The following is a 24317-nucleotide window of genomic DNA, read 5'->3' as shown; positions in this document are numbered from 1 at the left end:
AGAGCAGAGACCACAGTTACTTTTGTGCCTACATACAAATTCATTAATTGTTGTGCAGAGTCAGGGACATCTTTGTATCTTGTGAGTTTCAAAGCAACCTGAAAAGAGGAGGCTCAGAGGTGACCTCAGCACTGTCTAGAACTGCCAGAAGGGAAGTTCTGGCCAGGTGGGGGTTGGTTTCTTCTCCCAGGCACTCAGCAATAGGACAAGGGGGCACGATGGGCTCAAGCTCTGCCAGGGGAAATTGAAGTTGGAGAGCAGAAAAAAATTCTTTGCAGAGAGAGTGCTCAGGGATTGGAATGGGCTGCCCAGAGAGGGGGTGGATTCCCCATCCCTGGAGGTTTTTCAACTGAGTTTGGCCGTGGCACTGAGTGCCATGATCTGGTAAAGGGACTGGAGTTGGACCAAGGGTTGGACTTGATGATCTCAGAGGTCTTTTCCAACCCAATCCATTCTATGATTCTTTACAGCTTATATACACAGATTTGCAGTTGTTGAAATCTCTAAAAACCGAAGAACAAAATCCACACAGCCGTTCTTTTTTTTTAATTATTATTTGACACTCACATTACAAAATTTAGAAACCATAGACAGTTCAGGCAAACTGTTAAAACACAGTATAAATTAGGGGGGTTTAATATATAAATTCTATACATAGGTAAGTTAGCTGGAACATGACCGACAAAAGGATTTCATAACAATCTTACCACAACTGTATAAAAAGGCGTGGGAATAGGCTGGGCACTACATCATGAATGCAGGTTAAGACATTTCCACAACAGCTACAAAGCGTAACAATGACCATGCTATTCTCGCAGTGTGTATGTGGGGCAGAGTATGTATATTTACCATTAACATTTTGCAAGATCTATGTACAGTCACAAAATCATAACAGCTTTCAAGTAGCTTTGCTGTTTCCTGCCTGTGCATTTAATAAAGTGTTGGTATTTGTTCTGAGGATTTTTAACAAAGCTACGTGGTTTGGGTATTATGGATGGGGTAAAAGTTGGACTTGATGATCTTAAAGGTCCTTTCTGACCTAAATGATTCTACAATTTTATGATTCTATGGTAGAGGGATTTCAATTTTGACCTGAAAATGCTAATCCTAACATGAAATTGTTTAATTTAATGAAGAAACTACAGGTAAAGTACAGTTCCTCATTGCTATCACTCACATGATTAGTATGTACCAGTCTTTTAATCCATATTTTTTTCCTAACTCAGTTCTTTTTCAGAACTGAAGTGACAATTAATTCCCATTTTTCTAAGCACACTTGTAAAAAGGAGTTACACCAGAAGAAATGTAAAACTATTTAGATATCTTTATGGGGTAACTTTTTGAAAGTACATGCTTCCCTGGTGACCCAGGATGTGTCATCCAGCCTTGGAATTTCTCAGTCTGAAAATAAAGACAGTTCTGCTCACCCATTTTTACTCTGTCCTTTAAGGTCTGTGACTAAACTACCATTCTAATAGTTTTGGAGTTGCATGTTCTTGGAGTTTAGGTTTTGGATAGCTGACAGTCACTGTCACTAAAAGTGAAAAAAACCTTTAAAATCTGATTTTTTACCTTTATAGGATGATGAACATTTGCTAAGAGTTCTGAAACCCACAGGATAATTTATTTTCCATCTGTGTTGTGTACCAGCAAACCGTGTTTTTACAGACAGACCCCTAAGGGAAGTACTTGTACACTCGTAAGAACCATATCTTCAAACACTTGAATTGAATAGCTCTGTTGTGCATGTTTTGCTAAGATTTAATAATTAGGAGGATTCTGTTGGAACAACTCCTTTTGGTTCATGGCAAGGACAGTGAGTGATAACACCACCTGGCCTGCTCCAGCAATACATGTGATACCAACTGTCCAGACAGCTCTGCCCATGGGCCAAACATCAACAAACAAACTTTTTGTTTCAAAAAGACTGGAATTTTAGAAGCATAATTAAATAATGAAAGCAGTGATATAGTCCTGACCACTAACAGTTCACTGAGGAAGTCACGTTTCTCTGAAACTATAGCTGGATTCTGGAATTTTCTCTGTAGCTGGACTATGGAATTTTGTGTTCATAATTCCATTAAATGGGCTTTGCACCTTTTAGAAGGAGGTTTCCTGTAACTTGTAGGACTCCTAAGCTCTGAACTCTTATGTCTTTCTGCATTCAGGAAAGCTTGGGAACATTGCTGCACTGCAGCATTAATCTGGCTTGGCAGCTTCAGGGCCACAGGGATGAAAAGGGAGAAGGACTCTTATTCTATTATGACAGATCTGGAGTATGATTACAGAGCCTTTGTGTGGCAGAGAGCTAGAAAAATGTTCCTTTGGCATTTTGCAAGAGCTGTTTGTGGAGCAAAATACCACTTCTGTGGAGGGAAAGGCACCAGGGGAAAAGGGAGCAGTCTGAGCCACTCTGAATTTACAGCACTACAGCCTGTGCCTGGCCCCAGTGAAGGACAGCAGTTACTAACACTTAGTTTTTTATTGTAGCTGAGGCTGTAGCCTGAGTTTGAGTGTCTTGCACCCATGCAGAGTATATGAAATACCACCCACACAAGCCATTGGCTCCCCACCTACATCTTGCATAATGTAAAAATGCAGGATGTGATGTAAAAATAAATTAATACCAAACAGATCAAACTCCAGATCTGTAACAAATTCTTCACTGTTTCATGTCCACCACAGAAATCTCTTTTAGTTCAAAGCATTTTCTTGTATTCATTCTGTTGGATGGAAAAAAAGTGTAGTAGGTTTTGTCCCAGGTGAACTTCCAAGAACTGCCTTCCAAAAGGGATGTGTCCCAGCACCAGAAAGCTCAGAGTGCAAGGTCAGATATGAATTGCATGTCAGCTTTGTACAGGATCACCTAATCACCCCTGTGCCTCAGTCAGTGCATGTGCCACCACACAGACCCCAGGCACGTTCCCCAGCACTGATGTCCTGCACCAGCTGCAGAGGTCATTTCACTCAACAGGTGATGTTAGAAAGGACAGAAGAAGACAGCCTTGGCCCACAGCTGAGCCTCTGAGCAGTAACAAATGGGCTTTTCCCTGTTTCCTTGTCACTCCCTTACCTCATTCTGCAACTACAACAATGAAAATAATCAGTTCATAATCAAAGGGGTTTTAATTTCCAGTGAGAGAGCCATCTGAGACAGTATGGCTAATTTCTACAAGTCTAAAAAGAGAAAAAGGTTCTTAAGGCCAGAAAGTCAAATTTTGATCTCAGACATGAGTTAAATCATTGGATCAGATTTAGTCCTTGATTTGCTGCTGAAATTTCAGCAATGTCAAACCTTTTGCTAGGGCTGGATTTTCAGCCTATGAAGTGCATCTCCCATTTGAGAGTTGCAGCTGGCACGGGGACCGTACCAGTTGTCGATGCAGTTTAATCCCTATGAATAACTAAAAACTGTACTACAGTTAATAATTGCAGGACTGCTCCAGAGTCCATCACAATCAACTGGAGTTTTTCCTCTGGCACATCCCTGTGCTTGGGGATCTGTCTCACTCCAAGGAACAGCCATTGCTAAGCCACAGACTGTTACCTTTGTAATATTTTTACCCTGATATACATAACAGTATCTTTTCCACTAACATGTTTTCTTGTTGATAATTCCAATTACATATTCAGTAATCTGAGCTCTGTTCTAAACTGGATTTACAGTCATGTGCAAACCAGTGCTCATGTGCTTTAACAAAAGGTGCATAAACTATTGCAATAAAACATGACAAAGTAACCAAGATAGCAGTTAGGGACAGGCTTAATTTGAAGTTAGTGAGTGTCTTATCACCACTGACCACATCATAAAATATTTTCAAGCTGAGAAAACTATCTATATACTTAAATTGCTTCTTATTTGAAGTGCTTTAGGAGCTGTCCACACCTTGCTAAAGTGAAACCTCAGCAGTGGCTGGGATCACGGTTTGCTTCCAGATCTGCATATCCTCTCTCCATATGGGGAGGAGCTTCCAGAGATGTACACAGGATTGTGTTTCCTGCCTGACAGGGGCAGTAACGACAGGCTGAGCTCAGTGTGCTCTGGTGCACAGGGCTCTTGTGTGAGTTTTGGCCCTGAAAACTCAGCCACACCCAGCTGACCTACATCCATCCGTCTTTCACTGCATAATGTGATGGATGCTGATGTGAACTTGAGGGCGAGATGGAAGGATTTAAGTGTCTTTTGAAAGGCATTGAGCAAGTTCATCTCCTGACTTCGACACAAGCTGAAGGCACACAATTCCCTCATTGCTTCCCACTGGGCTTGTATCGAGCCCAGCGTTGCAGAATGGCACACTCAGAAAATGGAAAAATGGGGCTTTTGCTACCACTGATTACACTGTGGAAGGAGCAGAAGTGATTTCATGTATTTGGGTCTTTAAAATGCTGCTGCACACAGAAGCTAAGTTAATGCTTCTGAAGGACTGTGTCTTATTCACACCTTACTAGCTTAGGGGTCTGATACTAACACTGCAGACCTGTAGGTCTAGTTTTGCTCTGTGTAGCATTAGTTCAAGCAGCTGTCAGGAAGGTGAATCCACTCAAAAAAGTGGAATTAGAAAGCCATGACATTACTACTAGTAACGTGCCTAGAAATTAGTCTAATGACCACATGCCTTACAGTGGCTTAGTGCTTGAATATCTTTATAGCAAGAAAAATTAATTACTGGACATGTTGTTTTTTCTCATTTTCATATAATACTAATAAATTTTTGGAAGAAATCTATTCTCCAAGTTGTCATGCTTTGTTTTCAGTTGTACTCATGCTTCCTGAAACTGTTGGTGAAGCAAAGGTCTAACCACTCTCCTGCAGGAGCTGTACCCCCTGGTTAGGCTAAACATGAATTAGAAATGCAACTGACAGCTGTAACTTAAGGCTTACATCATTTCTGTTTAAATCAATAGGATTTTGGCTACAAAATTATGTGAAGACAAGCCATGATTCCTGAAGCCCATTTTTTAAAAGCACTGTCTTCTCATGTGAAGCTGCTCTGCACTCCCATCTCCAAGTCATTCTGCAAAGATGACTGGACACCAAATACTACAGATTAATGTGCCATGCACCTCTATAAAGCAAGTCTGAGTACTCCCCAAGAGATGAGGATGTTTAGCACCTCTGAAAAAAGACCTTTTAAATGTGTGACTACATAAAGGCTTAAGGATATTTAGTGCTTTTGACAGTTCCACTAAGCCCTTAATACCCACCTAAATATGACCTTTATGCTTCCATTTTAAGCACTGAGGTTTGAAAGTTTTGTACTATGAAAGTGGCTTAGTGATAAACTTTAGGAGATCTAATTTAACTTATACTTACAAAATTGACCTAATTCATGAAAGGTACTCCAAAATATAAAGTATTATGGTGAGAAATCGCATTTTAATTACCTTCAGGGTTTTATGATCTCAGCTGCACCAACCTCTATTGGCTCGTTAGAAAAGGAGTAAAGATTTCAATTTTAAGAAGCAGGTTTTAAGAAAGGGCCCATCCACCAACACTACATTTCAAATAAATAAACCCCTACGTTTCCACTATGAAGTCACACTGTGCCTGTTTAAAAATGCAGATAGTAAGAAAAAATGTCCATTTAGCAAACACACTTAAGCATTAGCACTGTTGTGAGTATGTTTATGGTTATTGCTCTGTATTTGTCTGGAATTTAACAGGCTCTTAATGGCTTCATTTCGGAAATGGTTCTGCCTGAAGGAATGGCTGTGTGTGTATGTTGCTCTGTATTGCTCTCAGCTTATGTACAAAAATTAACAAACAGCCTATTGCAGTATCAGCAGAATATTCATCATTCCCTGGCTGGTATGATGTTGTACCTTACCTTGGTTCTTCCAGCAAGTTAGTAATCAAAATGAAATGTTCAATGTCATGGGCATTTAGGTTTCATTTAAGCTTTTTGAGGTCCTTCCTTGGGCAGCTGGAACCATTCCTTCCATATACAAACAATTAGTCTACTCTTAGGGCTTAGTTCTGAATCTAATATAGTACATTATCATTTAACATACCTGTTACAGTAGCACCTTGATTATTGTACAACTTTAAAGACCATATTTTATATTATCTGTAAGGTAAGAGTGAACATGGTTTAGATCCTGAAAGTAAAAAAGACAAAAACGGTTATCTGCTCATGAATGACAAATTCTTTAGTGCATTCACTCCAGTCTGAAACCCTTTCTCCTTTCAAAGCATACCATGTGGTTTCCAAATTCAGAGCAATTACCCCCCATCCTCCTGGTGTCCTGTTGCAAAATAAACAGTACTGTGTTAATTGGAACCTGATAGAAGTGGTGATGTAGGTTTGTTTTGTTTTTTAAGATGTGATAAAACCCTCTAAAAGATACAACTTGGCATCAGTGAATTTAGGGAATACATTACATACATTAAATAGAGGTAAGCTGACTCCAGAGTTATCTTCTTCTTCATTCAGCTTCAGGAGTGGTAGGGGTGTCTTCAAGCAGCACCATCTGCACTCTGTGCCCTCCTCAGACCAGCCAAGATTCACAGTAAGAAAAGCAACAACAGCCATGGGAGAATACTAAGCAATAGTCACACTTCAGATTGTTCTCTGCAGAAGTCCAGGGGGTCTGTACGACCATCCCATGCTGACCCTTTACGTGACATACATGGATATGTGGGAGTGATGGCAGTTTTCATCCCTGCAGCAGTCACTGCTTTGCTCAACAAGGCTGGGGGACTGCTAATGCAAGATGAAGTTCTTTCTTCAGTCAGCAATTAACCAGATTGCTGTAATGTCTGTCTTTTGATTTAATTTTACAAGCCTCAGAGGGTTTAAAGAGCTGCTGTCTGAAGCACCTGCTTCTGAGAAATACTCGTGTATTTTTCCTTTCCTTTTTTATACTTTTCCATTCTCTATTGCAGTACCATGATTCTCCATGCTCCTGGTTTTCTTGCATTTTCCTTCAGAGGCAAAATTACAGTGATCCTGATGCAGTTTGGGCACAGCCACAAATTGTTTGTCCTTCCTCCCCATGTCTCATAGCTAGAAAAGCATCATTGTGCACACAGTTCAGTTGATTTCACTGGATGAATCCAGTTCATCCATCACGTTAGGCAGTCAAAAAAACCCAACAAAAAAACTCAAACAAAAGAAATTGTCTAAATCCCAAACAGGCATCTTTGGAATCAGTAGTGCAAAATGTTTGCGGATGTCTTTTCCTTGACCTACTGCAATAATCTCTTAATCTTCAAGTCTTTCCTAAAATAGTGGATCTGCAAATTTAAAACATAAGAACAATGAAAAAAAAAGCAAATGTAAAGTGTTTTGGGTTTTTTTAAAAATTACTTTCTTCAGATTTTCACTTAAATCATTATGCATCTCTGATAAGAGCTGTAAATTGTTAACCAGTTAACTTGGGGAATTCCTCATGCTTTAAATGGAGGATAATTTCAGATTACAACCAGCTTTTAGCAGTGCAGTCTCAGCTCTGCAGATCAGTTTTAAATGGAAGAGACCTCCCTCAGAGCTCACAGTTTAAATGCCTGCACTTCACAAACTTTGGCTATCAGTGCAGATACTTTAGAAATGAGCTGATAAAATGGGAGGTTACCTTAAGGATTTCCACCTGTCTTTTTCTGTCTGGTTTTCCGGACTTTCACTTTCATAGGAAGCCAGATATAAACCTGGAAAGGTAAATATATGTTATTCCAACAGCATCAGTAACCCCCCATCTCTCTGCATTGTTGTATGTCCTGTATTGTCCCACTCAGCAAGAGAAACTAAACCCTCATGGTCCATCAGGTGGCTGGTAATGAGCAGGACTGGTGTTTAGCTCACATGTCTGCCTTGGAAAGCTGTTTTTGATGGAACACTAAAGGAGTCCAGAGTTAAAATATTTTATCATGACCTTCTTGTAACAATATTAAGCAGTTGACTGGTCTCTGGTTTTCCATATAGAGATTTGAGCCTATTTTCTCCATCACAGCATAGAGTTATAGAAAAACTAAAAAAGACAAGCAGAGCTGACAGTTAAATATTACAGCTTTTAAAAATTAAGCATTGCCTTATTATTTAACACAAATTTATCTTCCTCAATCTTTTCAAAGCTTATGGTAACATGGTATCTTGAATGGATACACAACACCCTCAAGGTAAGAGTGAGTTACAGAAACCACCAAGGAATGCAGTGGAAGAAAATAAACCTCTCGAGGGTTTTTCCCCTGCAAATTTTTACACTGTAGGTTGCATTTTATGACACCAAAATGTGTCTTTTGCAGAGTCTCCTCTGCAAAAGCTGGCAGTGAATATCTCACTGTCTTCACAGGATCACAGGCTGGGATTTGTGTTCACACGCATTTCCTCACTGGAATGCTTCATGTTGCTTTATTCTTTAATGCTGGGACCATCTCAGTGTTCAAGTCTGTGCTGCGAATCAATTGCCTGTGAATCCTCGAGTGCTGGCCCACCATTCCACCCTGCTGTGACAGGCACAGTACAGCTGCATTTCACATGCCACTGCAGCATCTCTCATATATCCCCTCATGAAAGCAGTAGGAATATAGGGGAGGGCATGAGAGAGAAAATCTGCAAACAATTAGTGGGTTGAGGTCACCCTTTTTTTAGCCCAGTAGCCTGAACGCTGTACTTTTACCATGACTTTTGTTTTCTGTCCCTATCAAGCCTAAAACCAGAACAAATGCCTCCATCCTATCTCCTTTTGATAACATTACTGTAATCACATTAATTATTCTATTTTTGCAGTCATTCTTAGGATTTAGGCAGGATTTTAGAAGAAGTATTTTGTGTTCTGAAGTAGTCTGTGAAATAAAACCTGTCTGGTCTGATTAACGTGGATTAGTGCAGAAAACTGCCTATAGAATCAAGAAAAAACAAACCCCACAGCAGTATAGCTTAGGGGAAGGTAATTATAGACAATTCTCTGTGTGACAATGTACCGAGAGGCAGCTGACACAAACCAATGGGAAATGACACAGTCTGACATGCTGGATGCCAGACTGGAGAGGACAGATGAGTATAAAAAGACAATCAGAGAAATAATTTCAGGACAGGGCTTTCATAGCTTCAGTTTAAATCATTTACTAGAAGAGGTTTTCTTAAAAATTCTTTTTCATAAATAGCATGTTTCTTTGTTGCAGAGAAGAAGGTCAGCTGGACACCATCGCCCCGGGCTGTGTGTGCTGAAGAGATGACAGTGTTGGTTTGTGGAAGAGATTAGTTCTGGCTCCATCAATCACAGAGTGAGTGGCTAAGGGACAGCTGACATTCACAGCACGACACACAGGCCTTGTGTGGCCTCTTTCTGTGACTGCAAAAACAGGGCCACAATGGCAACTTCCTAGACAGCACCTTAGAGAGAAGTTATGGACAAGAGAGAAGCAATCAGGGAGCAGCTCTGTGTGCTGGAAGGTTTTATTTGCAAAAACACATTGATAGACTGAGCATAGACAAGTTGTGTGACAGGAAAGCTGGGAAAGAACTGGGACTGGTCAGGGAGAGAAATCACCAAAGCACGGATCAGTGTTAATTAGTAGTGACAAAGAGACACATTTTCAGTGATTAGGGATTGTACAGAGCCTTACCATCTTCAGTAAAAATGGGAGCAGTATGCAAGTAGTGGATGATGTTAGGGTCTTGCTCAAATGGGCATTCCACTTGCTTCCATGTTATAAACTCTCCTACTTGCTTAGCCAGTTCCAGAAATTTCTGTAAACATAAAATCATTCCACTCAGATACAGGAAGATTATCTCATACTCAGTTTGTTGGTGTGAACTGAAAATTGCAGGCAAACAGTCTCAGTGCTATCAGAACGGGATAGGTAAAAACATTTGTCAGATCTTACTTCAAAGTTGACATGTCCATTTGGAAGGCGATTAGCACATCCTTCATTCAAAAAATAAATGTCTTTGATCAATAGGCTGAAGAAGGGGATCACAATCTGTGAAGAGAAGAGAAATGACATAACTATTATCTTTCCAGTCCACTATTTTATCTGCATGAAAGAACAACTCAATTGGGAGAGAGGATAATAAAGAAATATTAACTTTTCAGTGTGCTATGAACTTAAAAAGCAGTACAGTGACAGGCAGGCAAAAGGGCAGTGGTGTACAGAGAGACCTTCAGCAATCAGGAGAATGTACACTGAGATGAAAGTAAACTGAACACAATGCTCACTGAGCACAATAGCATGACTAAGAAAATGCTAATAACCCAGTTTATTATCAACACCATCACTGTCTGATGACAGGATCAGACAGCAAAGAGCAAAATAAAATTGCAGGACTCTTCCCTATTCTGTTGTGCCTTTATAAGCAAAAGATGTTGAACACACAAACTGAGCAATTTAAAGACAGCTGGGAATCAAAGTACCACTATTGTCCCTGAACAAGGAAATGCAGAATAAAATTTGGTGACTAAGGACTTGCCTACAAACAGTTAATGGGAAGCTGTTTCATGTTCAACAGCTCTATGCATGGCTACCTCTTGAGGCATGTAATTTCCTTCCTGGTGCATGATTAGTACAACCTGCTTCTCCAAATTAGCCCACAGACAGTAGCATTGAAAATATTACATTAGTTTACAGGAAACTGCCAACAGTAGCCAGAGAGACCATTAGCCCTGGCAGAGTGGCATACAACAGTGACCCAAGCCTTCCCTCTAACCCACCAGAGGTGGGTCCTAATTTGCTATAAGAGAAGTCTACTTCTGGGCAAGGCTCTTGAAATGAATGGAATTACAGCAGGGATAAATTTGAGGCCAGATGTTGTACAGCAGAAAGCAGTAAGGGCTTTCTTAAGGGCACCCCCAGCAGTCCAGCAGAGATCCAGAGTGAAGCAGAGTCACTTCAGGTACTCTTGTGTCACAACTAAAAAGAAAAAGACTGATAACACAAAGGACCAGCCCATGACAAGGCTGACTCCCAGGGCTCTGGGATTCCACAATCAAATCTCGGTCTGCCCCCTCTCCAGCAGTGACAGGGCCATAGGAAAAGGCTGCTTGGAGGGTTTAATCTGTAAGATCAGCAGCCACCTCTGGGAGCATTTTCCTGTGGCAGCAACACCTGTATTTTAAGCCTTGAAGTATAAACTGAATCACCAGGAACACAAAGGAAAGCACAGTGCGTGGCAGAGTGTCCGAATGTTTCCACTGGCCTATTTATATATTAATTGAATTGGAGCTTCTTAAGCAGCACCAAAGCTAAAGTGCCTTCATGGCAAGCAAGACCAGCCAAGGGAGCAATCCTTTAATTAGGTGTTTAATGTGGTGCTGTTGTTCCATCTTGTGCTGTACATCAGCTGTAAGAGGATGTGAAATGGACCCAGAACAGGACTGGCAGCTGTTATTTTCCAGCCTACAGCCTTCATTTGCCATGAGTGTGAACGAGTCACAGACATGAAACGCTCACTGAGGCAACGAGTCCACAAGCCACCCCCAACATGTGCTGTGAAAATGGAACCAATTCCTGCTCCAGCTAAAATACCACATCCAGTAAACTGCTAAAGAGCTGCATTTCTGTTGGCTTTTTTATGGGACAGCCACAGATAAACTCTGTAATGTCACTGCACTAGCCATAAAAAAGCCTGGACTGACACTCCAAGAGCCATTGGCTTTATCCTGGTACATCCCACTGATAAAATACAGGAATGAAAACAAAGCACATCTGATCCACCCACAATGCTGTGCCTTCCTGTCAGGGTCAGGTGGAGCAATTTCTAGTCCAACTGAGCTAAGTGTGTTTCAGGATTCATTTTCATATTATCCAACCTAGATGAATCAACCTGCAGCACACAATACAACTCAGCCTATGTGACTTGTTTTCTACCAAAAATGATGATGGCTCTGGAACCACTGTGGTCTCATGAGGTGGAAAGATACAGAGAGCAGGAGCCAGGCACTGATCCCCAGCTAGAAATGACTGCCAAGTCCTGTCTACATAATATTTTGCAGGCAGATGTGAGCTTGTCCTGCCCTGCTCCACACTGCCTGGGAGCGAGGTCAGCACCATCAGTGCTGCTGAACATGAATGAACAGCCTTGGTGAGAGGGGAGGTCCATGAATGTGGGCTCAGTGCCATGCTAATACAGCTACAAAGCCACAAGTCAGCTCAGAATGTGGCAGAGCTTGTTCTCATCTGCATCCAAAAGGTGCCAAAGGCATGCACAAGGATACCAATTCTTTACACATTTTCATGGGATTTCTGTCTTTGGGTCACCATTTATTTTCTCTATAAAAATATATTACCCTGTATGTTTTGCTTTCCAAGTTTCTGTAGGAAAACCAGCAAAAGCTGCACTCTAATATTGGCTTCAATCCAGGCACTTTACTAGCATAAAATCTGGGTTAGTGCCAGAAACTCCTATTTCTCTGTGTTTTGATTCCCTCCCTGTGCCATCCAACCCACCCACAGGCTGAAGCACAACTGCCTCCTGCAGAAAGAAGAAAGTTAATGAGATCCAACATGTTCTTCCCTCATGGTATCAGACAGCAACAACACACAGCACTGCACTGTACATCCTCCCAACATTTCAAAGCAGAGACATGGCATTAGCACAGTGCAGGCTTTCCAAGTGGAATGACTTAATTTTGGAGGTGTTGTAGGTCATTTGACTGCACAGAGAAAACCAGACTTAGTGACTAACAAGAACACCTCTCTGCCAGCACAACTCACTTTGAAGATAAAAATTTTTGAGTTTGCCAAGCAGCAACATTACATATTCTATCAAAAAAAGGGATCATGTTCTTTCAGTTTTGTTCAAGCTCATTTAAAACAAATAAATAATAGTCTAGCTCATAAAAAGAAACCAAATTCCTTAATCCTACAACATGCATAATGTGATCTGCTTTATCTGACACTGTAAAATACTGTTTGAATAGCTACCAAATCATATCGTGGAGCATTTTTTGGAACTAATGTTCAGAAAACAGAATATGGGCTTTTTCTGATGTAAAATGGATTCCTTTTTATCTAATGGCCTCTCTGCCCTCAGTATTAACCAGCTAGGGGTAGAGATATGACAGAGATTGCTAACTTTGCAGGAAATTAAGTCAAGCAACTAGTTTGAATATCTATCATGGTTGCAGAAGAACTAAACTGCAAAAGCACCTCACACTGACAGATCCTCACTACAGTGTGTGAGAGTTAAGGGTCCCAAACATCCAAAGCCATCATCTCTCCCTTGCACAGAGAAGTGCTTTTCAGAACAACTCCATGTACTCCCATTGCAGCTGAGTCAGCCTGACACCAGATGCTGATCTCATTTCACTGTAAGTGCTGTGACATTCCATTAGCTTCAGCAGATTTACATCAAATTTACAGGGGTGTGAGATTAGCATCTGGCCTGGCTCCTCTAGTGAATGAATACTAAATTCTGTATTATGCTTGTTCGTGCAGTATCCACTTTACCTTTGCCACACTGTGCAGAGATTACCCATTTCTGACTGCAGGCAATTGCAGTGCTAAATACAAACCCTCTTCTACAGAACAACAACAAAAAAAGAATTGAATGGAAAAATAAGAAAATTAACAAGAAACACACTGGGGCACAAAACAGGAGGATCCTGCACTCTAACATCTTGTCAATCTGATTTCTGCAGCATCAGTGACATGTCAGAAAGCTCCATATGCCACGAACACTGATGAAACACTTCAGTTCTTGCTCACTGAGATGGCAGCATCAACCAAAGGAAATAAAAATTCACAAGGACAGAATATCACCCCAAATTTGCTGCAACGGATTCCATCTAGACTCTTTTGCATTGCTTGTGGTAAGGCACCTTTCCTTAAAGTAAATGGAGAACCTCCTTGTCTCCTGTGCTGTGCCCTTTGCTCTCCATCTCACATCACAACCTGCACAATGGGGGCTTGTCTGCCAGAGCCTGGGAGCACAGTTGGAACAAAGCACAGTTTCACCTGGGCCTGCCAGGCTGATGAGGTGACCTCATCACTGTCTAGAACTGCCTGCAGGGAAGTTCCAGCCAGGTGGGGGTTGGTCTCTTCTCCCAGGCACTCAGCAATAGGACAAGGGGGCACGATGGGCTCAAGCTCTGCCAGGGGAAATTGAAGTTGGAGAGCAGGAAGAAATTCTTTGCAGAGAGAGTGCTCAGGCATTGGAATGGGCTGCCCAGAGAGGGGGTGGATTCCCCATCCCTGGAGGTTTTTCAACTGAGCTTGGCCATGGCACTGAGTGCCATGATCTGGTAAAGGGACTGGAGTTGGACCAAGGGTTGGACTTGATGATCTTGGAGTTCTTTTCCAACACAATTGATTCTATGATTCTCCACACCAAAATAAAAGTAATTTGGGGCTGGAATACCTGTTCCATCAGGTTTATCAATCTGAACAATGTGAATTTCCCAGGGATGTAGAGACACTTGCAACAATGTCCTCCATGCCATGTGTCCTGCCCTCTCTGACCCCACAGTGTCTGAGAGCAAGTCCACAAAGCCCTTTGATGCCCTTCAGGATCTTTCAACCACAGAGTTACATTTCCAACCACATTTAGCGGCGCACAAGCCTTGCCCTGATGACCCATGGAAGGGAGAGAGCATCTGCATCAAGTCTCTGAGCTGCTGCCTCCCATCAGCAGTGCACTCCACCCATTTGGAGACCCATGAGCTGTGGTCACACCCACCTTCTCCCTGTTGCTGTGAGCGGTGAGGGACCTGTGGGCAGCCCCACGCAGAGCAGTTCGGTAGTTGTAGAAGTTACCAGTGGGGTCCATCTGGTGCTGGATGCACAAAGGAAGACACGTTGGTTAGAAAGCAACTTGGGTCCTCTAAAGACAAGTTTACACACCATTGTGGCAAACCCTGAGCAAGCTTTGCCTACATCTTCAAAATGTGCACCTTCAAAATCCACATAACCTGCAGAACTCCATGCACCGAAGACACAATGAGAGGTTTACAGCCCATGGCCCTCTGTACATTTGATTTTTCTATTAACAGCTTACTGAGCTTTTATGTGAAGAATAAGGGCTGTACACTATATATGCCAAATCCCAGAATCTTCAATACAAAAAGCAACTTTGGGCCTTTGTTCAACATCCAAGGTATAGATTGGGAGGTTTACATTCAGCATCCTGTCCATGCCTCAATGGAATGCTATGCCATGCATATAGGCTCATATTTCTGGGGTTTTTTAATTCCTCCTGTTTATTTGAGTGCTCTGAATCCCCTCTACATATCAGCAGCTTCACACTTTCCTCACTACACCTGGGAAATTTCAGCTTAGAATGTGTCCCTTTGTCTATGAAACGTGTCTGCAAACATCTCACACCTGGATAACAATCTGAAAATTCCCAAACAAAAAAATCTACAATATAACTGAAGCAGTACATCAGCATCTTTTATTAAAAATATTTTTTCTTTACCTCAAGAATGAAAAATTTAGCCGTTTTCACTTTTGACCAAGTCTTCTTTAGCCTGGAAACTGGGCTCATGTTCATTCCAGCTACAAGTGAGAGGGAAAAAAAAGAGAGCCATGGGTAAGAGTCAGGCTTCCTTTTTCATCTGTGACAGCTGATGGAGAGGCCTGGTTAGAAGCTGTACTTACAAATGATTGCCATCAGCGAATTAAAATTCCCGATGTTAAAGCACTCTCGGGCAACATCAATGAAGAATTCAATGACTTGTGCTCGCTGTTTCTTTTTTGCAGGCTGTAAATTAAAAGAAATGAGTATCTGTAATAAGCAGAGGCAGAACTGGAGGTTATGCCTAGGCATTTGTTCCATGTATAGCTCAGCTCCACGCACAGTTGGGGCCATCTGCTATCAGTCACTGGCCCTGATTCTGTTCCAGCAAACCACTGGGTGCTGGGGACTGACAGCCTCTGAAATCAAAGCTTTAGTGCAGTGACACAGAAGAAACCCACAGCATCCCCAGGCTTGCCTCAGTGACCACCTCAGGGCTGGAACAGACAGCCCAGCAGCTCTGGAGCAGGGCCTGAGCTCCCTGCTGGCCTCCCTCCACTCAGGGGGCACAGCAGCACAGACTTTCCTGAGGGCAGGATTTCACACTCATAGAACAGCTGCATTTTTGTCCCAGAAAGAGTTTGTTTCACTGCATTAATCCCTTTCCCCTCCTCTGTCCCTGCTAGCAATACAGCCAGGCAAAATGGTAGTGTGCATTTTAAATACACGTTTTAATTGGACTGGAATCACCCCCACTTTTCCAAAGATGATTTTCAAATGGTAATTCTTACGTGTCACAGGCTCTCCAAGCTCTTTAAACTATTATTACTCCTCTCTTCCACACTCTTTTCAAAGGGGAAAACATTAATTTCATTTCGATGGGGTCAAATTAAACAAACTAAACTCAGTACCAAGTTAAGAAACAACAGTCACAGCTACAGGAAAGGGCAGCAGGACAAAGAGCCCCGCAGTGGGAATTTACACACACAACAGAGCTTCAGGATGACAGATAACAAATATGGCTCCACTAGAATCTCTTCTACCAGACATCTCACAGGATAATTCAAGGCATTTTTTCCTCTCTTTTTCCCTGCAGGGTTCATTATTCCACACTGTGCTCCTACTACATCAAGAGGACAGAGCATCCCCCGTGTGCCTCTGGCTCTGTTTGCAGTGTGTTTATCATCCATCAGGTCGCTTCTGCAAGTGCAGCATTACTAAAACTTACCATCAGATGCTTAGCTGGGTCATGGGAAATAAATTCTCAGGTTTTCTTATTAATATAAAATCTCAAAGTGGTACCTCAGGCATGTGGTAAAACACGCCACGTACTTTTGACTTACCATGCAGATTTCTGTTGCTACAAGATAGCAGAGCCTGTTGAACCATTTCACATAAGCCTCGAGGTTACTCGTCTTCTTCTGTTCACTAAAACAAGTCTGGGGAGGGGGGAAAACACAGAAAGATATAACTGTGTTCAGGCAGATGCCTGATCACTAAGATAAATACCACACAAAGGTAATTACTGGCCACATCTCTCTCCTGCACATGGAAAACTGTGTGTTAAGAGCCCTTTCCAAAGGTCCCTGGGTGGGTGGGTGGGTGGCAGATGGGGGGCAGCTGAGTGTGTCACACTGTGCCACTCACACCAGTGTACAGAGCACAGCCCCTCTGGCCTGCAGCAAGTGTTCCCTGACTCTGTCTGCACTGACCCTTCTCACTGGGATGGGAACAGCTGGGGCATTGCAGGGTTTGACAGCAACAAGAATATGCAGAGAAAATAAGACAGGCAGAGTGTTCCACAGCACGCTCAGTCTGAGGCTTTGATTCCAGGACTTCATTCATACAGAAAATGCAATCACCCTCAGCCGTTTTCTGGTGGGGAGAGGCCAGAATTCAGTGAAGTGTACAAGAGAGAAGCAAGCAAAAACACAGTTCTAATTGCTTCTTCATCAAAAAAATCTTTTTCCCTTTCTGAATTTTCAGGAAAACAGGCACTTAATGATAAGCTCTGCCTTGATGGCTGGGCTTGAACAGGTCACTGACATGCCAGAGACACTTCAGTGATAAGAGCCATTACAAGAAGCACATTTTTCTCTTACTTACATAAAACTGAACATAAATTCCCATAACTGAGAGTGGCTGTGGGAGCAGCCACTTGGCTAAACATTTCCAGTTCCTTTGTCCTCAACAGCAAATTTGACTTCAGAGGAGTGACAGAACAGTTCACACAATCTGAAGATGTTCCTTGGGATTATAAGAATGCAAAGTCCTTTTCCCAACTCTAAATTTTTAGACAATCCACACAGGACACGCAGCTCTCTGGAGTTCATGAGATTTGTCTGAACATTCATTAACATCCACTAGAGGGTACTAGAGAATACTGATTTTTTGTTTTATTAGGATGATCATTTCCCAGCACTAAACAAATGCCACTAAGAAGAAAACAACAATGCACAAGCACAAATCCATTAATGTCAGTGGCATCACCCTATTATGTAAGGCAAACAAGTGACTAAGAACACCTTCAGCAATGGGGCTTAATTGCATTCCCGAGGGAATTCTAAGTAAGAAAATATTCACCTGTAATTCTGTATACAGGCATATTTAGAAACACAAATCACAGTGCCATGCTACAGAGGAGCAAAGCTTATGGCTGAAATTCTGAGGCATTTTATGGATAGACTACATAAACAGCTGAAGTGTATTTTAAAAGCATCTCAAAAAAGTGTCAGCAAGCAGCATGTAAATATTAAAAAAAAGGAAACCCAAATCAGCCCCAGTCTACCCATAGCAGCTGCTTTGCATGTGCTCAGTTTCTTGATCCCTGTCACAGCAAAAAGTCCATGAAACCCTGTTTTTGTTCTGAATATGGTATTTCCATCTCAGCACTGTTGTCCTGTGCCAGGGCGTAAAGACCACAGCTAATAACACAAAACTTGTGAAAAATGTGCAGCAGTTAAAGTTGAGACAGACTGCTTTTTAAAGGTTAAGCTTTATAAATGGCAGCAATATTTAGCACCTCCCAAGCATCTTCCATCTGTAACTCAGAATGCTTGATAAACATTCATAAGTGAAGCCTTTTGAAGCCCTCACGCAAGAAAGACGTTTAATATGATCTTCAGCTGGAGGGAATTCAGACCTGAGCCAGCTCCCTGTGCTCAGCTGGGGTGTTCCTCACAGGTCAGGGAATATGTGACTCCACAGAAGGTTTGTGTCACTGCGTTCAAAGACATGTCCAGAGAAGGGCAAAGAGTTGGGGAAGGGTCGGAGCACAGGTTTGATGAGGAGCAGCTGAGGGAGCTGGGGCAGCTCAGCCTGGAGAAAAAGAGGCTCAGGGGGGACCTTCTTGCCCTCTGAAAGGAGGTTACAGTGCAAGGGAGGGGTTCCTTCCTAAAGAATGTGATCAGTGCTCAGAATACCTGGAACTGAATCTCTGCCCATTTCCCTCACCCTGAAACCAACTGCAGAATCTCTGTAACTACAAGAGAAGGGCTCACTATTGCACTTTTCATCCATCCATCCATCCATCCATCCATCCATCCATCCATCCATCCATCTGAAGAATTTTCCACCCTCTTTCTTTTCAGACAATAAGTGAAATCTCTGACTCCCCCTCTCCAGCTAGGAAGTCTCTTTCTTCATTGAGGCACTCACTGAAATGCTGCTTCAAACCCCAGTGTGAAATCAGTGGAAAGACTCCAAGTGGCTTTCACAGCCTTTGGATGAAACTCTGGTCAGGCTCCATTCCCTGCGGTGCTTTGGGTTAACAGCTATTGTGTGGAGAGAGAAGAGTGTGTTGATTCATGACCCACTGAGTCATTACTGTGGTGTCTGGGCACACACTATGGGCATGACATCACTTCCCGAGCCTTTACGCCTTCAGCAGAGGGAACAGACATTCCCTGGCTGTGCACAGCCACAAACCATCTGTCCCAGTCAGAGCAGGTTGGGAGGAACAAGCCAGAGAGCAGAACATCAGGGTGCTGGCCAGTCTTGGGCTGGGCAGTCCTCTCACCAGAAAGGAATGGCAATGACCTGGCACTGTGAGCTCTGCCAACAGGTCCCATCCTTGCTGTGAGAACACAGGTCAGCAGCTGGCCTGGCCTTGCTCCTGGGGACCTCATCACACCAGTTCATCTGGACAGACATCACAGGAGACACTGCATGGAGAGGAACCATACCTTGGTGCCATCCAGAGGGTCTTTATGTACAAATGCCTGCACAAATTCCTCAGGTCCAATGTGGCTTAACCTTTCCTATTGTGGGGGGAAAAATGGGAAAAAATCAGAAGGCACCCCAGAATCTTCTGTTTCTCTTGATAAGACACTACCATTATCTGTCAGCTCTGAATGGTGTTACTGAACTGGTAGACAGCCAACTAGCACCACAAATTAAAATTCATAAGAACAATTAGAACTATTTCAGCAGAAAGAAGAAAATGAGCATAAATAAGTCTCATTACTGACAAGTTACAGTAAGAGTCCACTCCACTGTGCTGGATGCACAGGGCTCCATCTGGGAGCCAGGATATCTCAGTTCTGTGCTTGATCCTACCTCAGACCTGCTGTGGTCCAGCAAATAATTGTTTTAAATAAGCATCAAATAATTCTTACTAACAAAAAAGCATTAGACAGTTTCAGAGCAGAGTATTTGATATATTGGATGCAGTAACAAAAGAGAAGGCAGAGAGCATTGATTACAGTACAGTGGAATTAAAACCTCTACCTGCATCTCTTTTGAAAAGGCAAGGATGCCTCAGTTACAGGGAATTTCCCCTGTGTGTGGAGGGAAAAAAAAGGCAAGAAAAAAGACTGCAGGAAAAAGGAATTCTACTCTCTGGCTTAAGATATATAAAGCAAAGAGAGCCAAACCTGCATGTCCTGAAAACTAATCTAGGTGAGATGATGCTACTTTTGGGGTTTCTGAACCATTCCACTTCTTGACAAATAGAATATCAACTACCTTCAGAATTCCCAAGGCTAATTTAATGATATTCACTCCAATCCACAATCCATTTCATGGTGTGTTTTTCCAGCCTCCCTCTCAGGGCTGAACAGTGTCCACAGGAGGACAGGCAGCAGGGACTCATCAGGGCAGCAAGAGATCTGCAGAGGGCAGCAGTGTTTTATGTTCTTCTGTGCACATCCAGGAGGTCTACAGGGAGGACCTGACCCTGGGAGAAGGGTGTACAAACAACACCACATCCAGTGTTTTGGCACTGCAATTGGAGGGATTACCAACAAAAGCCTGTTTGGGAGAGCACTGCAGCCCAATGGTGGAAACAGCAGGACCTTGTGTGGGTGGTGTTTGCACACCCAAAGGGAAGAAGGAAAATCATATCAGACAACTCAGATGCTTTGTGTATCTGGAGGAATAGATTTGAACTGTTAAAATTTCTTCCAAATTGATAATAGGATTAATGGCAGCCATTTCAACAGCACCTGCAGGTTGTGGGGCTGTGAGCACCTTACAGAAGTGACCTTCTTGGGACTTGACCTTTCTGGGACCATGATTCTCATTTCACAAATGAGCAAGCTGAAGCACAGTGACCCTCCCTAAGATGCACAGGACCATTCTGTTATATAGTTTGCTTCCCAAGCATCCTTAACCTGTCAAACTCTGCCTCCTGCTGCAGTGCTGGTACAGCATGGGATGTGCTGTGCTGCAGCAGTGCAGACATTTTTTGGTTATGTCTGGAATACTTAGCAGTTCATGGCTTAAAGTAATACCTCTGGCTGCAGAAGTTGGGAACCCTTCCCACTTACCAGCTCCACATGTGTCAGCTGCTGAGCCAGAGTGTAGGGGTCACTGCAGACACTCAGGATTTCTCTCTGAATTGATGGGGGTTTACTTTTAAAGGCAACCAGCTTATCAGAGACAGCAGCACTGATCTTGACAATCCCTTCTTGCCCATGGCTGAGGGTGGCAAGCTTCTGATTCAGTGTTTGCAAAAGCTGATTCATCTTTTTCCAGTAGGCCTGAGGAGACAGGGAGAGAAAGAAACATAAACCACTCAGAAAACTTGACAAAGGAGTGTTTTTGTGCTGAATTTTCCTTTCTGCAAAATACTCCTAAGCCAGCAACAGGTTACCATTTCATTTCCAACAAGCCTATTTCAGAATAACCAGTTGGCTTAATTACAGTTCTGTGCTCTGGACCACAGAAACAGACTGCAGTCAAGAGAAAAGGCAGGCAGGACTGGTGGGTTGGGCTGGCACTGATAGTCCCATATTCCTGCCAACATCAGGGTCAGAGGAGAGAGAATGCTACAACATGAGTTATTGCAGCTTTCTGGAGCACAGCAGCACCCTTTACACCAGTGATGTGTTGGCTGAGAACTCTACCTGTTAATGGTGCCTTGTCAACTCTTATTTATTAGCAATAAGAACTGTTTCTAACACTGTTCTCTGTGTCTTTTTGAGCTGAATGCAGCAGGAGCAAGCTGCAGCTTGCTACCTAGTTGGAGTGGTTGGAGCACTGCAGCACTGTGTAGCTTTGAGTATTTAATGACCAAAATGTTAATTGCTGCTGAAGGAAGCTCATATTGCATTCTGAGCACAGCCATGTGCTCAGCAGGATGATCATTCCTAAGTTGCCCAGGTTGTTCTCAGAGCTGGAGCAGCTCCTTACAGACAATAAGTGCAGCTGCTGGCCATGGAGTATGAGCAGAAAGAAGTGACTTCAACTCTTCATGACTGACAGCTGCAGACACCACAGGACTGAGAGAATGGAGAGAACTGGTAGGGTTGATTGCAAATGTCCTTGGCAAAAGCCTTGCACAGAGGATGAGGTATACCCTGCTGAGGAACATGGTCTCATGGGCTTTCCCAGCCAGAGAAGGACGCACTGAGCACTTGCTCCATTTCAAAGAGCATGATCACTCAGGAACTATCAGTTTGCAGGCTGGTGACTTCCAGCTCCTCCCTCAGCACAAAGACACAGTGGAGAGATCCTCTGGCTGCTCACAAGTGAAATAAGTCCCCATCCCAACAGGATATAATAATGTCAAGCTGCCATAACATCAGTTTGTCATCTGTGAGTGAGGCTCCAGAGCTGGCAAGGAGCGCCCGTCACACCTGCAGATGTTCACCCTGGCACCCTGCACATCATCCTCCAACCACCCAGGGCCTGGCCAGCCTGTGCCTCCCATAGAGAGCAACACACACCCGTGCCACACAGCCCAAGGGAGTGCTTGGGAAGTACTGAATCCCAGTACTGGATCCAGCCTTTGTCTCCTTCAGCAGTTTGAAGGCTGTGGATGGGCTTCAGTGTTAGGCACTGACAGCACTCATGTTTTAGGGTGTTCAAGGCACCAGAAACCAGTCAGTGCTCTTCTCTCCTGCACAGAATCCCATCTGCACACTGGAAGTAGAACCTTCTCCTACTTCTCACTGAAAATAACATGGTTACATCTACTGTGTCTTCATTCCAGGGTAGGAAAGGTTGGAGACCTTCAGAACATCCCAAGCGCTTCAACTTTTGCCACAACACTTTGAAACTTGAATGCATCTTTTCTAACAGGTTTCACATCACTGAGGTCCCTCTGGTTTCACCTCAGGAAGGTGGTCTCTGAGCTGCCCCAGCACATGGGCTGGGCAAGCAGGATATAAACAAGCTTTTTTTTTTCCAAAATAGAGTTGTTAAGTCTGAAATTAAGTAAGTACCTAGAGGGCAGGAGGGACTTGTCTTGGAAAATGAGGACACACAATGTATTTGGAAGCAAATCACACAGAAAGAGCCAAAATTGAGTGAGGAAAACAAAAGCTCACTCATTTTTTATCTGTTACAGATGTATATTAGCTCCAAGGAAAGGAGACTATGGGCCTTCTTCATGTAAATCCTCATGCAAACAGGTGGTCACACTTTTGATTTACAAAGACTGTTCTGGACCCAAACTGCTGACCACCATGTAAATATTTCTCTGTTTTACATCCAGGTGTGTCTGCAAATCTGCTCATGAACACAATGTTATTTTTTAGTGAAGACTCAAATAGTGACATATTCGGTATTTAGTGAATATATTTTGTAAACAGGGAAATTAACTGGGGGGAGTGGGCAGGCACAGCACTGCAATCCAAGTCTGCTAAGGAGTATAAAACATCTGGCTAAAGGACTTAGCTGGAAACCCAACTATCTTTCTAAAAGGAGTTTGGTTTAGAAATATTGAACCAGCCATGTTTGTGCAGTATCAAATTCTTCACAGTTTGGATGAAAAACCAAAAAGCAGCATAAAATTGGGTGAAAGATGTGCATATTAGCCAGTCTTTCAATAAATCCCTATCAAGAGATCTAGTTTCACTTGTTTTTTTAGGGAATATGGCACAAAAATAGATACGGACAACAGTAAACAAAGACTCAGGTAAGCCAATGATCTAATAAAGAGTGAAATAAGAGACACATTTAACAGACACACAAAAAAATCCACAGAAATCAGAGCTCTTGACACAATTGGTTGGGTGCATCTTTGCCTAGAAAGCTTTTCTGTGTGCATTGGAGGAGAAATAAAAAAAAAATTCCTGCTTTTGCCCTTCTTAAAGCACTTCCTGCCTCCTTTAAACTACATTCACTAAGTGAAAACAACATTGTTCATTACCTTCAATGTGCTGGTAATTATCTTGCCACAAAGTGACCCCCCACTGTACAGGGGCTGCATGCTGGACTCTATCAACCAATTTCACTTCACTGCCACATTAACAGTCAAAAGAAGCAACTATTGCTTAATATTTCAAGAAAATGTTTCGTTCTTAACTAGGAAAGTTCCTCTGAAGACAGCAGGCCTCAGCAGGTGGCTTAGGAGCTCAAAGTTTAATTAAATTTCTAGCTCTAAATGCAAATCACAGCACTTACTCAGAAATGCTGCTCAGCATGGACACCTTTATAAGCACATCACAGAGCCTTTAGAAAGTGGACTCCACAAAGGAC

At 42.7% G+C, this 24317-nt stretch overlaps 1 protein-coding gene across 3 annotated transcripts in view; it reads right to left on the bottom strand.

The window, feature by feature from the left end:
- Window positions 1-537: 537 nt before the first annotated feature.
- Window positions 538-24317, bottom strand: part of RASGEF1C (RasGEF domain family member 1C) — a 72189-nt gene continuing 48409 nt past the window's right edge. For 2 of the 3 annotated variants that reach the window (XM_071570179.1, XM_071570178.1), the window contains 10 exons: window positions 21161-21373; window positions 19577-19651; window positions 16736-16831; window positions 15536-15638; window positions 15354-15433; window positions 14616-14711; window positions 9827-9922; window positions 9566-9689; window positions 7576-7648; window positions 538-7237 (listed from right to left, as the gene is read on the bottom strand). In XM_071570179.1, coding sequence (XP_071426280.1) covers window positions 7213-7237; window positions 7576-7648; window positions 9566-9689; window positions 9827-9922; window positions 14616-14711; window positions 15354-15433; window positions 15536-15638; window positions 16736-16831; window positions 19577-19651; window positions 21161-21373 — 981 coding nt within the window. In that variant the 3' untranslated portion in view covers window positions 538-7212. Of the gene's footprint in view, window positions 7238-7575; window positions 7649-9158; window positions 9333-9565; window positions 9690-9826; window positions 9923-14615; window positions 14712-15353; window positions 15434-15535; window positions 15639-16735; window positions 16832-19576; window positions 19652-21160; window positions 21374-24317 lie in introns of those variants that run through there. The other variant, XM_071570177.1, reaches the window with a different exon arrangement.

This window comes from Pithys albifrons, chromosome 15 (assembly GCF_047495875.1).
Source record: "Pithys albifrons albifrons isolate INPA30051 chromosome 15, PitAlb_v1, whole genome shotgun sequence".
Taxonomy (NCBI): Eukaryota; Metazoa; Chordata; class Aves; order Passeriformes; family Thamnophilidae; genus Pithys; species Pithys albifrons.
Note: the sequence above shows the minus strand (reverse complement) of the source record. Positions and strands in the feature narration are given on the sequence as shown.